The sequence below is a fragment of the Astatotilapia calliptera genome, chromosome 6 (assembly GCF_964374335.1).
Source record: "Astatotilapia calliptera chromosome 6, fAstCal68.1, whole genome shotgun sequence".
Classification (NCBI taxonomy): Eukaryota; Metazoa; Chordata; class Actinopteri; order Cichliformes; family Cichlidae; genus Astatotilapia; species Astatotilapia calliptera.
Window position 1 is genome coordinate 17,620,986 of NC_137427.1, and position 17,005 is coordinate 17,637,990.

At 40.2% G+C, this 17,005-nt stretch overlaps 1 protein-coding gene, 1 long non-coding RNA gene and 1 pseudogene across 3 annotated transcripts; 1 reads left to right on the top strand and 2 right to left on the bottom strand.

The window, feature by feature from the left end:
• The first annotated feature begins 1,765 nt into the window (after positions 1-1,765).
• LOC113023264 (sialidase-3-like) lies at positions 1,766-12,779 on the top strand (annotated as a pseudogene). Its single transcript, XR_013909662.1, has 2 exons — positions 1,766-2,104; positions 11,349-12,779. The product of XR_013909662.1 is annotated as a sialidase-3-like (transcript).
• Positions 3,339-5,977, bottom strand: LOC145429436 (uncharacterized). Its single transcript, XR_013909663.1, has 2 exons — positions 5,650-5,977; positions 3,339-5,568 (listed from the first exon to the last, which is right to left on the bottom strand). It is a non-coding gene; the product is annotated as an uncharacterized LOC145429436 (long non-coding RNA).
• A 2,280-nt stretch (positions 12,780-15,059) lies between the features above and the next one.
• Positions 15,060-16,319, bottom strand: LOC113023267 (forkhead box protein D1-like). Its single transcript, XM_026169291.2, has one exon. It carries the CDS (start codon positions 16,107-16,109, stop codon positions 15,192-15,194), a length of 918 nt encoding a protein of 305 aa, XP_026025076.1. The 5' UTR covers positions 16,110-16,319; the 3' UTR covers positions 15,060-15,191.
• Between the last annotated feature and the right edge of the window lie 686 nt (positions 16,320-17,005).

A 17,005-nucleotide genomic window follows, 5' to 3' on the forward strand; every position in this document is an offset into this window, starting at 1 on the left:
CTTAGATTCAGTTAATGCTGGAAAACTGATTGGCAGGTGCTTCAGAGTGCTACTGTGCAGTTATATAGTTTTTCCCATTATCTCTGAACCTCTGAAAATGGAGGACTGCTTAGAAAAGGGTCAGAAGATTACTGCTACGAGAGATAAACTCGTCCAATTTTCGCAGTGCAAAGGAGTAATCCAGATCATACTAGTACAAAACGGTTATAAATAAGGAATGTTGAGGGAGGGAGCCTCCACTGGGAAAATCAGCTATTTTGTTACTCAAGTACTTGGGAATGTAGCAAAAAATATGTAATTATACACACATCCTAATCAACTGACTTGTATTGTTGACTCATGACAAATGATAAATTTAGATTAGATTACCATGACCTGGATGACTGAGAACCACACAGATGCTTGGCAATGATGATTTCCAGTTGAAAAACTGGGAAGGTGTAGTGGAGAGAATTAGTGCCTGACTGTCTTGATGGACATGAATCCAGCCACAGCTCTGCTATAGGAGGAGATACCTGGTTGAGAATAATCTGGTTACCTCGATGCTCTGGCATCATTTTCTGGTTGTTGAGTCTCCACATCCACTGGTGCAGGAAATACAGAAGAGACTGGTTAATTTTTTGGGTGCAGGATACCATCGGCTCAAATTTAAGACTGTTTAAAGGCAGACAGGGACTGACTGACCTACAGAGTCGCATTACAGCATTTCATATTCAGACTGCTTCCAATGAAACCTGAAGACCAGCCAAGAGTCACATCCTCTAGCTCTCACTGTCATTAATCCCGCCCAGTTACCCATTGTGGGGGCGACCGTGGCTCAGGGGGTTGGGAAGCGTATCTGTAACTGGAAAGTCGCCGGTTCGATCCCCGGGCTCTCTGTCCTGGTCGTTGTGTCCTTGGGCAAGACACTTTACCCTACCGCCTACTGGTGTTGGCCAGAGGGGCCGATGGCGCGATATGGCAGCCTCGCTTCTGTCAGTCTGCCCCAGGGCAGCTGTGGCTACAACCGTAGCTTGCCTCCACCAGTGAGTGAATGTGAGAGTGAATGAATAGTGGCATTGTAAAGCGCTTTGGGTGCCTTGAAAAGCGCTATATAAATCCAATCCATTATTATTGTGAGAATACAGGATCACATCCATGAAAAACAACTGTAAACGCCTCCTTCTCCAGAACACATCTGCAGAATCCCTGATAAGGAAAGAGACTCCATCTTCAAGCTCCCTTAAATGCAAAGTGTGCACAGCTCTAATTTATTTATTTATTCTATTGGTATTATATTTTATAGGTGATTTATTTTTTGGGTTAAAAGACACCAAAGAGGTACTGCTTTAGTATTTAAATATTTACTACTTTGGTATCATAACTTAAGTAACTGAGGACTTTTCTGAGTTAGTGCACTTAGTGGTCTCTTCTCATTGGATTCCAGCTCAGTCTGAAGTCTGACCATCATTTTAACCTTCTATTAAATCTTCTATGCTTGATTTCTCTTTTCTATTCATCAAGACTTCAAAAACCATATAATATCAGGATTACTTTTTAATGTTTTGTGTTTGTGTTATGATGTTTTTTACTTCCTAAATCATGATTTTTATTGTAAATTTTCTGTGATATATGTTCTTCTTCTCCCATGCATGATGAAAGACGGATTTTGCCTATTTATTTTGTTAAGGGAACGGGGGTTGGAGCTCAGGGAAATGTGAATCATTTCCTCAGAAATGACCATCGGTCTGTGATAAAAACAAAGATCCCTCCCTCATCCACACTCTCTAACAGCCAGCCTATAAAAGTCAAAGCAACATCAAATTCTAGGACCGCAGAGATAAACCCAGCAAGGCTTCTTTATAATTTAATATCCATTTTATACACAAGGACAGCAAACATGGGCTGTGGATGTTCAACAACAGCTCAGCTGCAGAAACAACCTGTCTTTGAATCTAAGGAAGCTGCTCAATGTGTTTACAGGATCCCTGCTCTTCTGTATGAGAAAGAAAGTAAAACTTTACTTGCCTTTGCAGAGCAGAGGAAGACTTCAGATGATGCCAGCGGAGAAAAGCTGGTTATGAGAACAGGAAAGATGAAGGAGGATTCTGAGAAGACGGTTGAGGTAATAGTGATAATCAGCCATTTCAGTTCTAAATTACTTGTTAATTACAGTCCTGTTTTGAACTGTTCTGTTTTATTTACTCCTGAACAATCTCTCTTTTAGTGGTTAGAACTCAAAGAGGTGGAAAAGGCACTTATTGATGGACACCGTCCAATGAACCCCTGCCCGGTGTATGACAAGGTCAACAACAAACTTTTCCTGTTTTTCATCTGTGTTGAAGACGGCATCACTGAGCATGACCAAATAGAATACTATGACAACAGGACCCGTCTCTGCTACATCACAAGTGAGGATCTCGGAGAAACCTGGAGCGATGTGACCGATTTGACGGACAAACTGAGTGAAATAAAAAACTGGTCCACATTTGCTGTTGGGCCAGGCCATGGTATTCAAACAGAGAGTGGTAGACTGATTATCCCAGTTTATGCTTATTGCAGAAGTACTTGCCTCATGAATTGCTGTTGTAAACCAGTTGCATGTTCGTTCAGTTGCTGTTGTAAATCATATGCACTCTCACTGTATAGTGATGATCCTGATAAAAGTTGGAAATTTGGTCAAACGTTGCAATCAGAATCAGGCGAATGTCAAATGGCAGAGGTCTATGAAGACACCCGCTCCAGTTTCATTTATTGCAATGCTCGAAGTTTTTGCTCCTCTCGAGTGGAAGCTGTCAGTGTGAATAAAGGTTTTACCTTCAGAAAATTCAGATGCACTAAGCTTACAGAAACAAAGTGCTCAGGATGTCAGGGAAGTGTGGTCTCCTTTCCAGCTCAAGAACAAAGTGGAACTGCACAAAGTGAAACAAACCAAAACAAGTGGCTGCTGTTCACACACCCAACCAGTAAATCGCGCAGGTTTGATCTTGGTGTGTATCTGAACAAATCCCCACGTGATCCAAAGGCATGGAGCGAACCCTGCATCATTAATGATGGACCCAGTGGTTACTCAGACCTGGCTTACATTGATGATGGCTGCTTTGCATGTCTGTTTGAGTGTGGGCAGAAGGAAATACATGAGCAGATAGCCTCTGTTGTCTTTAGCTATAAGGACATCACCAAGAAATAAACTGAAGAAAAGAAAAGAAAAATATAAAAAGAATAATTTTTATTCAGGTGTGTAGATGAAAAGATTCATATGTATATGTGCACGACTTAAAGCGCTAAGTGTTGCTTTGTATGTAAAAATCTTTATTTGCTTGTTGCATGAAAAATGAATAAGAAAACTGAGAAGCTTGTAGGATTAACACTTTAAAAAATACTTTAATAAATTGAAGGAAACAAAACAGTTTCTCCTGTTTTCAGTGAGTATTAAACATGGATGCTCAGTTTAAACAAAAGTTTTAATCTAGTTATTCACTCCTTGAAGAAAACATACCTAATGTTGCAAATATCATATTACAGTTTTCGCCCGTTGCTTGAACACATTTTGCAAAACTTCGCTCATTGTGCCAAAACTCTAAACACAAGTGAACATGACACAACACTGGGAAATATACCATTCACATTTGTGCCAAATTGAAACTACTCTCAAAACCTAAACTCTGCTGTCAAAACCTAACATTTCTTTGTCAAAATGTAACTGTTGACAAAATGACACATACTTGCATCATATGCAAACACTTACAGATCAGGGGGAACACACTAGTCTACTTTATATAAAACACTGCAGTCTTTGATTTTCATCGTTTATTCAGAAGGCATATTTTCAGGAGACACATTTTCAAACAACCAAAAAAAAGCAAACAGGCCTACTCAATATTGTACATTGCAGCACCATGAATTCAGATAAAGCAAAAAAACAAAACCATAATACAGTAATAGCAAAAACACTATACTGTAAACACAAAAAAATCATGACAATTGTGCATACGTGGGCTCATGGATCCCGCCGTCTGTTGGGGTCTAGCCACAGGACATGCATCTGATGGTGGTGATGCTCACATGGTTTATGCTGTTGAACACTTGCCTGTCTGCAAGTTTGTTTGTTTTTTTCTTTTTTTACAGCTGCTAGGACACATTTCACAATACTTAGGTCACTTTTGCAAAACTCTTCACACAATCCTCCTAACTGACCGTCAGCTTGGCAAAGCAGTTCATTTCACATTCAAAATGCACTACAACTACCAAAACACTTTATCCAGGTCTCAAATAAACTCATTCTTCCAGAACACTAGCAAAGGTTGACAGCCGACAAACACACTTTGTCACCCACAAAACAATGACCTAAAAAACACTAACAACATGTAGCATTACAGTGTTTTCTTGTGTAAAACAAGGACACATCTCTGTTTATAATTTCAATGTATGTCACTGGAATGAATCAGACATCATGCAGAATTCGTTAATATTTGTTTATGTATTTTTATTTTTTTGCACCAAGTAATCCCAAAATACAAGAATTTGTATACACACCATCCACTGATGCACATACAATAGTAATGCTAATCTACTCTGTCTTCTCCATTTGGCCACAGGTTCTCATCCACATTACATCTTGTGTCATCTAGAGCAATACACCTAGGCATCCCTGGCAATCTTCTGCTGATATGTCCAGGCATCCAGCATTCATTGCATCCAGGAGGGACATTTGATCATGTGGATGATGGTCGTAAACCTTCCACCGCCATGAGGAAAAGAATTCCTCTATGGGGTTGAGGAATGAGAGTAAGGTGGAAGGAAAAGAGACTCCATTCTGGGATGGGCTGCAAACCACTCTGACTGCACGGGAGTGATGAAATGCCACATTGTCCCATACAATCATAAATGTTGGCTGATTCCTTCTCTCCGCATCCCTTTCCTCACCTAGCACAACCCTTCCATAGAGATCATGCAGGAACGCAAGGAGCCGTTCAGTGTTGTATGGCCCAATTAGTGGTCTGTGTAGCAGCAGTCCATCAGTGGATATTGCTGCGCACATTGTGATGTTGGCACCCCTCTGGCCCGGGACATTCACTGTGGCTCTCTTCCCAATCACATTCCTCCCTCGTCGCCGTGCTTTGGCCAAGTTGAAACCTGCCTCATCCACAAAGATGAAAATGTGGTGTGTTTGCCTGCCTTCAATCTCCATGACTCTCTAACATAAATCCACATGGCAACATAAGCTGTTACAGTAGTAAATTTGTATAATTGTCTTTGTGTGTTTGGTTTTGTTCAAAAACAGATCTGTATTTTATTCTGATCTTACTTGGACATACTGGTTCCTGAGTTGCTTGACATGTTCAGAGTTCCTCTCAAAAGGCACAGTGTACAACTGTTTCATCCTGACCTGATGTTTTTTCAGGACTCTAGAAATTGTTGTTACGCTTACACTGTGAATATTTGCAAAAGTAACGTTGTCTGCCAAGACTCTGTCTAATTTCAGTGAGTTTTATCCCATTGTTTCTGATGACCATATCAACAATGGCAGTTTCCTGCACATCAGTGAACATCCGTCCTCTCCCTCCTGTGTGAGGTAACCGTTGAGTCCTAAGCAGAAATGCAACAACAATTACACAAAAGCTTATTTACTTCTGAAATGTGCAAATGCCCTTGCAGAATACAAGTTACCTGTTGGTTTGCCGGAAAACTCTAGCAATAGATGCCACTGTAGAGCATTGCAGATTTGGCTGCACTCTCTGACCAGCCTCTCTCATTGAGTGACCATGATTTACTACATGATCAATTACAGTAGCTCTGATTAGTGATGTGACGTTCTGTATTGAGGCTCCGAAGCTTGTGTCGAGTAATGGAGGGGGCGTTTCCGCGATGCGCGTATCGAGGCTTGCTTCATTTATGGGAGGAGCTGAAAATGATGACGTCCGAAGCCTCGCTGCCCGGCTGTACCACGTGACTGGTTCATGAAGCGGTTCGAACTTTGCCGCGAGATGTGACAGCGATACAAACCCCCCAGACTTCAATCAAAATGTGGGTGTTTGATGGAGAGCTGCGGTTAGTGAGAGTTTGGAGACAGTTTGGAGGTTTATGAGAGTGAGGAGAGAAAGTCAGGAGAGAATTGAGGCAGCTAAGAAGAGGAGGATGTCCTCCCCTGTGTGGGAACATTTTGATCTTATTCCTCCCAACAAGGTATTTCTACAGAAGATGGTTCAAGGTTCAAGGTTCTTTATTATTTGTCACATGCATAGTTATACAAGTATAACACACAGTGAAATGTAGCCTGACACGCTCCTCGACATGTGCAAAAATTGGGGGGGGGGGGGGGGGGGGGGGGTGTAGAGGATTTTCATAACACTGATGGTGCAATACAATTTATGTTACGCGGCTTTACTTTTGTACAAGGTGAAGTGTTTGCTATGTGCCAGGGAGCTGGGATATAACAACAACACCTCATCCATGCTTAGGCACTACAGAGCTTTGCATGAGAATAAGGGGAACACCGATTGTGGAGCAAGACCAGGTGAGCCATCAAATGTCATGATAATAATAGCATGCCGTAATGTTACTAAATGATATAACAATATTATACAGCTGTAATAAGTTACGTGTGTGGTTATTTATACCTGTGCTTTGTCTTTATTGTCTTTCCTCAGGAGAACAATCTCAAATAGATGAAGACCTGGTTAGCATGGTGATTGAGGACTCCCAGCCATTTAGCATTGTGGAGGAAAGGATTCAAAAGATTTGTTAAATCATTAAATCCTAGCTATGTTCTCCCCACTAAAGGTTATAAAAGCAGTGAAAATTTAGTTTTTACTGAATAAAATATGGGCAGGACTGACGCCTCAGTGTGTAGCTGTCCATACCTCAACGTTACAAAAGCACAACCACTGTCCACACCCCAACCACACCTCACCTCACAGTAAATGATCATTTCCATTTTAAGCATTTCCAAATAATCATTTTCCATACTGCCAGTATAAATATACACAGTATACTGCATCACTACAATATACATGTTTTACACACTCCTTTTGTTGTTGACATTTACAGACTGTGTGCAAAAGGCCACACTCTTCAAATTCATGCCAACCAATATTTTTACGTCCAGTAGATGTCCTACTAGAGCAAATGAAGCTTCAAGAAGCTTTGCGCTGGGGTGAACCAATTGGATGAAAAGCTTCAGTGCTTCATGAAGCTTCATCTGCCCATCACTAGTTCTTATTACAGATGCCACTGTGAAGCGGCTTAGATGTGGGTGGACTCTCTGCCCAGCTTCCCTCATAGTCAGGCCATGGTTGATGACAAGGTCCACCAAAGTTGCTCTTATATCATCAGAAATATGGGTCCGTGCATGGCCTCGATGACGACCTCCTCTTCCTCTTGTTCTCCCTCCATCCATGCTTGCAGAGTTCTTGAATTGGCTGAACTGAGGGCTTTTTGTAGTTGGCTAATTGGTGTTCAGTTTTGCAAGTAAGTGCCTTCAGGTGTGTATTTGAGTGGTTGCAATTACCCGATGTGTTTTGTATTTTTGATACATGGGTTTTGCAAATGGAACCCTGAAATTTCATTTTGTGAACTAAGTGTCTTATGTATGAAATAGAGTGTAGTATGCAGGACCATGTGTGTTGCATAAAGGAGTAAGTGTGTTGCATGATTGCAACTAGGGTGCAAAGCAGCACTTTTGTTTAAGGTATGGGTACATGTGTTTGAGGTATGGTAACAAAAGCTTCAAGTTGGGTTACTTTAGTCTAAGCATGGGTTTATAGTGTTCAAGCAATGGGCAAAAACTGTAAACCCTAACTGTGATTCCTGTAGCACAATCTTTAAAACTAGTCAGACTTATAGCAAAACCACTCACTGAGTTTGCAAAACTAAAAGCACAAAAACTGCTTTGCACTCAGTTTGCAATTTTGTAACACACACTTTGCAAAACTGTAGGCACAATTCACTGCACAACACTCAATTACCAAATTTCCAACACACTCCTAGCAAAAGTATACACATGTATGGCTATCATTAACACTAATTTGCCAACTGTCTGGCACACTTTCACATGTGAAAACTTTTTTAGATAATTAGTTCACTTTGCAATCAGCCTAAGCACTATAATACAGGTAAGCTGTGTGTGCGGAGTACAATGGTGGGAGCAGAAAGAGTGAGAAGTAGAGGAGGCCGAGGAAGAGGACGTGGAGGTGAAGGAGTAGGATGAAGAGGACGACAAGGACAAGGAGGAGCAAGAGGAAGACGAGGAGGGGGGAGAGGAAGATGAGGAGGGGGGAGAGGAAGGGTAGGAAGAGTAAGAAATAGAATTGATGATGACATCAGAGCTACAATAGTGGACCATGTAATCAACCGTGGAATGACCCTGAGGGTAGCTGGCCAACGGGTCCAGCCTAACTCGAGCCGCTACACTGTAGCAAGCACCATAAGGACATCTTGAAATGAGAATCGGTTAGTACAGTCACTTCGCACAAAGATTTGTAGCACTGCCATATGCCAATGAGAAACACACCAACACCATTGATGTAAAAATACTGAAATTGTTACTTTACAGAATTGCTAGATGACCAGATGCTGGGGGCAGAGGAAGCATGTTCACTGCAGACCAAGTAACCCATATAGTCATTATGGCGATTGCAAATAATCCTATACTTGGAAATGAACACTTGTGTTTGTTTTGATGTGTTTGAATAAACACCAGTACTTGAAGTTTGGATCCCTCTATGCTTATGGATCTATGACAGAAGTATGAGCTCAAACTGACATAGCCTACCTTGTGCACAGAGAAAGCAAAAGCCAGATGTGTTTTGTATTCATACCATCAGTGTGCAGTTGGCGCATTGTGTGCTTAGTAGATGATGGCTTGTGTGTACTGTTTGATACGGAAACACCATTTTTACGAAGGTGTGAAGAGTTAAATCTAGCTGTGTTTGCTTTTGCAAGAGAACTACAATGTTTTGATTATTGGGTGACAGGTTTTCTTATTTGTGTGAAGAGTTTTGCAAAATTAGCCAATAGTTACAAAAAATGTGCTTAAGCAATCAGAAAAAACTGTAAGCATTCAGAAAAAACTGTAAGACTTGGTTCTGCAACCAGAGGAGCCCCTGCTGGCCATTAGACAGAAGGCACATCAGGAACTTGGAGTATGTTTCTCTCCTGAGAGCTGGAGATGACATCCATGTTTTATAAATACAGTGAAAGGGCAAAAAAAAAAAAAAAAAACAATGCTAAGGGAAATGTTAGATATTAAAAAAAGAAAAAGAAAAGGAAAGAAAATTTAAAGAACAAATTTAAAAGAAATGTCCTTCCTCACAGAATCTGTAACAGTACAGATATTTGGTGTCATCCTTCTGAAAGTGCTCCAAGGATCCTTTGTGCTGTTTATCGAGAAAGTGCAGCAGTTTGAAGGGAGACGTGCGAAACAAATAAAGCTATAAAAATCCTTCCTTGAACAGGATTTCCTGTTTCCTGTAATAAACGAGATGAAAGGTTAATCATATTCAAGACTGAATAAACAGTAAATTGAAATTATGAAATAAGTAAGATTTTGACTCACTAATTTCCACTCCTTCGATAAACTCTTCCACTTGCTGCACAGATGTATAAATGAAATATGAGTTTGTGGCCCTGCTGCTGTATATCATCTGTCTCTTGCAGGTTTTAATGGAAGGGGTCTCCTGCTTGAAATGCTGCAGCATATTTACTGTCACAGGACTCACATCTCAAAGGCTCCTCCTCAGACTTTACCAGCTGACTTTATTGGGCTACCATGAAATATACACACACTTTTTTTTTACAAGGGCTGAGAGTGTGTGTGTGAGCTGTAGCCGAATAAAACTTAGTAGAACTGAGTATGAAAAGCAGACTGTACTCTGAGGGTCATTTCGGTTGAAGACGAATGGTAAAAGACCATTTATGAGTCACATCAAACTTCCTAGTAGAGATTACCTGTCATGGATCAATATAGAAACATGGTTCCTAAGAGAAACTTGTGTATTACATCTTTTCATCTTAAAGATATGTAAACGTGTAAACAAAGCTTCAGTATTTGTATATTCTGATATATTGAAATACCATAAATAATTTGTGTAGCTTTAGAATTAAAGAGTTTAACACTGGGTACAATTTTAGAATAGAAGAACAGACGATTGCTGAGATTTTGGTGCAAAGTTTGGGTTCATTTACTATTTATAAAGACTGTCCCACTGATGCATGGTGCTGCTTCTTTTATTTACGAACTAATGCCATCTCTTTTAAACTGATACCCCTACCATAGCCTAATACACATGGGTGTACATGATGTGTATGAGAAGACAAGCAAAAGCCTTTTGGTCTGTGTAGAGAGCACTGTAATCACTGGTATTCAAACAGATCGTGCCACTTTATACTGATTACTTGATATTCGTTGTAGTTCCAGTGATGAAGAGGGCAGTACACGTCAAATAATGCAGTATGATCATTGCAAGATCAGGTAAATGTGAAATGACAGAGGTTCATGGTGAAAAAGACCTCAGTTCAAATTACTGCAATGCTCACAGTGACAAAGGCTCTTGACTGGAAGCTGTCAGTAATTATAATTAATTTTAGCACACTTTAATCTGCTGGGAAGCTTGTGTAAACAAATTCAGACTGGCAAGGAAGTGTGGTGTCCTTTCCAACTCAAAATGAAAGTGCAAATACAAAAAATGACCCAAGCCAGAACTTGAACAAGTGGCTGCTTTTCACACATCCAACCGGTAATGCTTAATTTATGCTACCTGGGTTGTGTCTGTTTGCTGAGGTAGTTGCCTACACAGACGGGTTATGTTAATTCTGATCTAAGCTTGTTTTCCGGAACCACCTCTTTCCTTGGACTTGGCTTTCTCAACAAGGGGAGACTTCAGCTCACTGAAATGTTAATAATTTCTTCAGAAAATGAAAAGTCACACTGTGTACAAACCAGCCTTATAAAATCCCCATCAGACAAACTTTGACAGTCATAGAGATATAACCAGCAAGACCTTTATTACATGGTCATTTTGCATGCAAGGACACCAACCATGTTCACCGTACCTTTACCAAAAGCTCAGCTGCAGAAGCAAACTCTTTTCACATCTAATGAAACTGCTGGAAACGTTTACAGGATCCCTGCTCTTCTGTATGAGAGAGAAAGTAAAACTTTATTTGCCTTTGCAGAGCAGAGGAAGACTTCAGATGATACCAGCGGAGAAAAGCTGGTTATGAGAACAGGAAAGATCAAGGAGGGATCCTCTAAGAAGACAGTTGGGGTAATAGTGATAATCAACCATTTCAGTTCTAAATTACTTGTTAATTACGCTCCTGCTTTAAACTGTTCTGTTTTGTTTATTCCTGAACAATCTCTCTTTTAGTGGTCAGAGCTCAAAGAGGTGGAAAAGGCACTTATCAAAGGATACCGTCCAATGAACCCCTGCTCGGTGTATGGCAAGGTCAACAACAAACTTTTCCTGTTTTTCATCTGTGTTGAAGACGCTATCACTGAAATGTACCAGAAAGAAAACTGTGACAACCGGACCCGTCTCTGCTTCATCACAAGTGAGGACCTCGGAGAAACCTGGCGCGATGTGATCGATTTGACGGACGAACTGAGTGAAATAAAAAACTGGTCCACATTTGCTGTTGGGCCAGGCCATGGTATTCCAGCAGAGAGTGGTCGACTGATTATCCCAGTTTATGCTTATACTTCCTTTTGCTGCAAACCTTGTTTCTTACCAAACAGTAAATCGTATGCACTCTCACTGTATAGTGGTAGTCATGGCAAAAACTGGAAATTTGGTGAACTGTTTAATACGGTGAGTGTGAAATAGTTGAAATTTCCAAAGACCACATTTACTGCAACGCCCGTAATGTGGGCGGCTATCAAGTGGAAGCAGTCAGTGATGATAATGGAGTTAAGTTCAACAATCTCCAACTTGGAAACAAGCTTGTCTTCTTTATGCAGCATCCAATAAGAGTCCTGCTCTGAAGGCATCGACATGCTGCCCGTGAAGTTTCTCTCATGCACAATATCAAAGATGCAAAGTCTTCATAATTGCTGCTTTCAGCTTTAATTTCTTGGTAATTGGAACAAAGATATACTGCCTCAGTACTGCGGTATGTACTACAGTACTTTGGTATCAGCATATTTATTATATGAAACATAATTAGTTGACTGGAGACATTATCTTATAGGTGATGCAGAAGTTTATGTTTAATAATAGATAAGTGGAAGGGTTGCAACACAAAGGGCATCCAGAAAAAAATCTGTGCCAAATCAAACAAAAAAGTGGCTAACCTCCTCCTCATTTTCATTCTTATCCTCCTCCTTCTTCTTCTTCTTCTTCTTCACATAGACTACATATACACTTATGCCAAAGGTGTGTGAAGTACTGTGTGAATCCTCAGGCTGAACATTCACGTCGTGTTACCATTGTAGTGTTTTGAACCACATTTGACTAAAGAAAAACTCATGATAAATAAATTCATACCTTCATTTACTCAAAAGAACTTAAATTGCAAAAGCAACACTTGGGTAAGACTGGAAACAGGAGACTGAGAGCATAAACTGATCGGGAAAGTGCAGTAAGGTCATGCTCTCTTAAGACTTTTTGCAACCAGAGGAGCCCCTGCTGGCCGTTAGACAGAATGCCAAGGGAAATGTGCATCAGATCTGGAAGGAAGGAAGGAAGGAAGGAAGGAAGGAAGGAAGGAAGGAAGAAAGAAAGAAAGAAAGAAAGAAAGAAAGAAAGAAAGAAAGAAAGAAAGAAAGAAAGAAAGAAAGAAAGAAAGAAAGAAAGAAAGAATTGAAACTAAATTTCCACTTATTGAAAGATGCCACATAAGCTTTAGCAGTGCAGATATTTGCTGTCATCCTTCTGAAAGTGCCGGAAATATCCTCTCTGCTGTTTATCGAGAAAGTGCAGCAGTTTGAAAGGAGACGTGAAACAAATGGAGCCATAACAATCCTTCCTTGAACAGGGTTAGGAGTGACTGAGGGAGAGCAGCCAAAAACAGGACAACAAGGACTATTTCTGTGGTGTTCTCTCATCGCGTGCTGTTGCTGTGATCACATTTCATGTCCAAACCCACTTTGTCTCTTACTGGTAAAAAGAACTGAGGATTTATGGAGCATCACAAAGAGCCTAGATGATTATTCATTTATTTTTACTGCAAATATTAACATCACTTTCTTTGTCCTCAGCGAAAGCCTGTTGCAAGAAACAAAAGAGAAAAGGAGATGAAAGGTTAATCATATTCAAGAATGAATAAATAGTAAATTGAAATAAGTAAAATGTTGACTCATTAAATTCCACTCCTTCAATAAAGTCTTCCACTTGCTGCACAGCTGTAGCCGAATAAAACTCAGTAGAACTGAGTATGAAAAGCAGACTGTACCCTGAGGGTGATTTTAGTTAAAGACAGATGTTAAAACATGGTAAAAGACCATTTATGGGACACATCAAACTTCTTAGTAGAGATTACCTGTCATGGATTCAGAAACATGGTTCCTAAGAGCAACTTGTCCAGTCCATGTTGATCACATTCTTTCATCTTCAAGAATTTAAAATCATGAGCAAAACTCCTGAAATTTGTAAAACTATTATTTTATTTCACAAATACTGTAAATTATCTGTGCACCTTTAGAATTAAAGTGTTCAACCATGAGTACAATTACAAAAATAGAACAATAGATGATTGTTATAGATCTGAGTGTAGAGGTTAGGTTTATGCACTCTTTATAGAGACTATATGCATTACTAATATTGGCAGGATATGGAGGAAATTTGCTCTAATCTCTTGCTGACGCATGGTGCTTTTTATATGTCAGTTTTATATGTCAGTTTAAGAACCAATGCCACCATTTTTCAAACACAGCATACACGCAAACATGCCTTTTCTTTTGATGAGTTGCACATTTGCAAATTAAATGGTTAACTCCTCTCAGACCTACAATAATGAAATGGTTTATACATATTTCTGCATTTCTCTAGAAAGAAAGTGCCAAAGGGCCTTTGATCTTGATAATTCTGCACATTTTAATCATAATTGTTCCTATTTTGCTGTGTGTGTGTGTGTGTGTGTGTGTGTGTGTGTGTGTGTGTGTGTGTGTGTGTGTGTGTGTGTGTGTGTGTGTGTGTGTGTGTGTGTGTGTGTGTGTGTGTGTGTTTGGATCCGAAGCTTTCTTCTGGGAAATCAGCCATCCTCCACAACTCATCTCTGCATATCAAACACCACGGAGAACTTCTAAATAAAGACGAGGCATAACTTGTAATAATACCCAGCAGCCCGTTGATTGAGTGAATCTAATATTCTTGCTGTGTACAGGCTGGAGTACACCACAAAGCAAAAACGTGACTATTAGCTCGCCTGACAGAAGTGTTTTGAAAAATGAAGACGTGGTTTTAATAAAGAAGGCCTGGTTTGCAGTAGGATGTGAGCGAATATATATGCACTCAAACCGGCCAAAGCTAAACAGAAAAGGGAAGGATAACACGTGTACATGCCCAGATGTCTTGTGTTCTTTCATTCTCTAGGTAGCAAACTAGTCACCCACCACAAAATAATCTAAATAATCAAAATAATCACGACACAACACCGGGAACTGATCATCCTGTTCTTCAGATAGATCGATAGTTGAACTGTGAACGCTGTAGGCGCAGACTGTGGGTGTTCAGAATAATCAGTGTATTTAAATTATTTAAACATACGTATTCTTTTATCTTAAAATGATACAAAATCAAATGGCCCATTTGCCACACAATGATGGATATTGTCATTAATATTTGTATAAGCCTAAACAGTCTCTTTATGATTTATCATCGTCAAGTAAAATTAAGAATATTAAACTTGTTTTTTTTTAATTTCTCGTTGTTTTCACAATTTTATTTAAAATCCTGCAAATTTGTCATTTAAGTCTAGACTTTAGTTGTATTCAGTCGTAAAAAAGATTTAAAATTAAGCAGTAATAATTAAAAACATAGCTGAATGCATTTATATGAACCGGGTTCATTTGATATGGTCTTTTTAATCTTATACACATTCCGATGTAACAAATAATTGTAATAAAAAGTGCACACACGAAATTAAAATGATCCATTTTATTCCAAACACACTGAAAGATTTTAAAAACATCCGTGTTGAAAGCATTTACTTCAGGGAATCAGATTCAGTATTTGGTAGCCTTGTCGGTCTCAGTGCAGGCGCACATCATTAGATTAAATTAAACTAGACGAAATCTTAAAGATCCCGTCGGGAAAAGCAGGCAGCTGCGAAAGAGTGAAGTTGGGTATCATTCCGTGGAGTGAAACGGGATGCAGGAGGCAGGAGGTCGGAGGCAAAGATCGCACAGCGGCGCAGCATCCGGCGTCCAAATGTTCCAAGTTTTGACAAGAAGGGAAATTTTTGGAGAGGATCGAGGAAAGCGCAGGTGTGACGTTGCTTACAGGTGGTCTGTTGGGGATAACCCGGGACTCGAAACCACTTTCTAGATCCTGATCTCGGTACAAATCGGGACTCTGGAGACTAGAGACCACCCTGCGCACTCCGAGGAGAGGAAAAACGGGCATCAAAGTGAGCTCCTGCGCCCTGGAGCCTTTCATCGGTGCCAAATATAAACTTTGCCGCTTAAAGCGTTTCCTGCGACGAAGAAAACTCCCATTTTCAAACATATCCGCCGACATGGGATCCAGAGTCCAGTAATTCCCCTTGCCTGGGTTCCCGGGTTCCCGGGGCATTTTGACAAAGCAGTCATTCAAAGACAAGTTGTGACGGATTGAGTTTTGCCACGAAGGGAACTTCTCCCGATAATAAACAAAGCGCTGGCTGATAAAATCGCATATCTCACTGAGAGTGAGCCTCTTTTTGGGGCTTTGGAGGATGGCCATGGTGATGAGAGCGATATAAGAGTACGGAGGCTTCACCGAGGCAATTCTCCTTCCGGGACCCTCCTGCAGTCGGACTTCAAAGTCGTCCTCTCCCTGCACGCCAGGAGAAAAGGATGAAGGCCGTCGCTCCAAGTCTACATTACTCTCCCCGAACACTGATACATCTGTCCTCCTCACAACTTCTCTGCAGTCCGCCTGGCCCCCCACTTCAATGTCCGCCTCATCCATGGGCTTGTTGTCCAGCGTCATGATCCGGACTGTCCGGTAGGCCCCAGCGGGCGAGATTCAGTGCCTGTCTAGGACAGAAAGTGGAGACCCCCTCGTTTCCTTTCATTCACAAAAAAAGTCGCGCATCTGACTGCATCCTGACTTTTGAGCCTCCCACTCCGAACTTCCCCCTCCTCCTCACGCAGTCTGTTTTAACACAGCTGCAGGTATCCACAAACCTGAAGCTGTGGGGGGAAACACTTTATTTAATCAAAGATAGAGAAATTAAACGATGATACTGAAGGCGTGGTTACACTAATTACACTAACTCGTGCATATTTTCTCCAGTGTATACACGCTTTAACTATAGTTGTTTGTTTTTTTAAAAAAAAAAAAATAAAGGTCTTATTTTTATTCTTTTCTTCCTTCTTTATATGTTGTTTTTTTACTGTTGTGTGTTGCTTTCAAGTACATTTAAACTGCACGTCCATGATGCATATTATTTATTTATTAAACTTTTTGGGGATCTACACAGTTTTCTGACTCAGTAATCTTTGCGTGTGTACCGATTAAGTTGTTCTTTTTCTTGGCTATTATGCCACTTCGTGTTCTTATTTATTGTACCCTTTTTGTGTACAGAACTTTGCGACTATAAAAAAAAGACTTAATACATTTCATTTGCTAGATTTGATGAATGGTATACATCAAGCAGTAAAACAATGCCTTCTAATTAAAGTGAAACTGCAAAAGCAAAACAGAAAAAGTATTTCGGCCTTAACATTGTACAATAGGGTTGGAGAGCCAGGCTTAGCCATTTTATCTACTATCTGCTAATTGAACAATTAGCCTTATTTTATGTACCCATAATGTTTCAGCAACAATTAAAATGAATAAATCTCCACAGAGGTCTTTAAGCAAACGTAACTGAGTAAATGCAT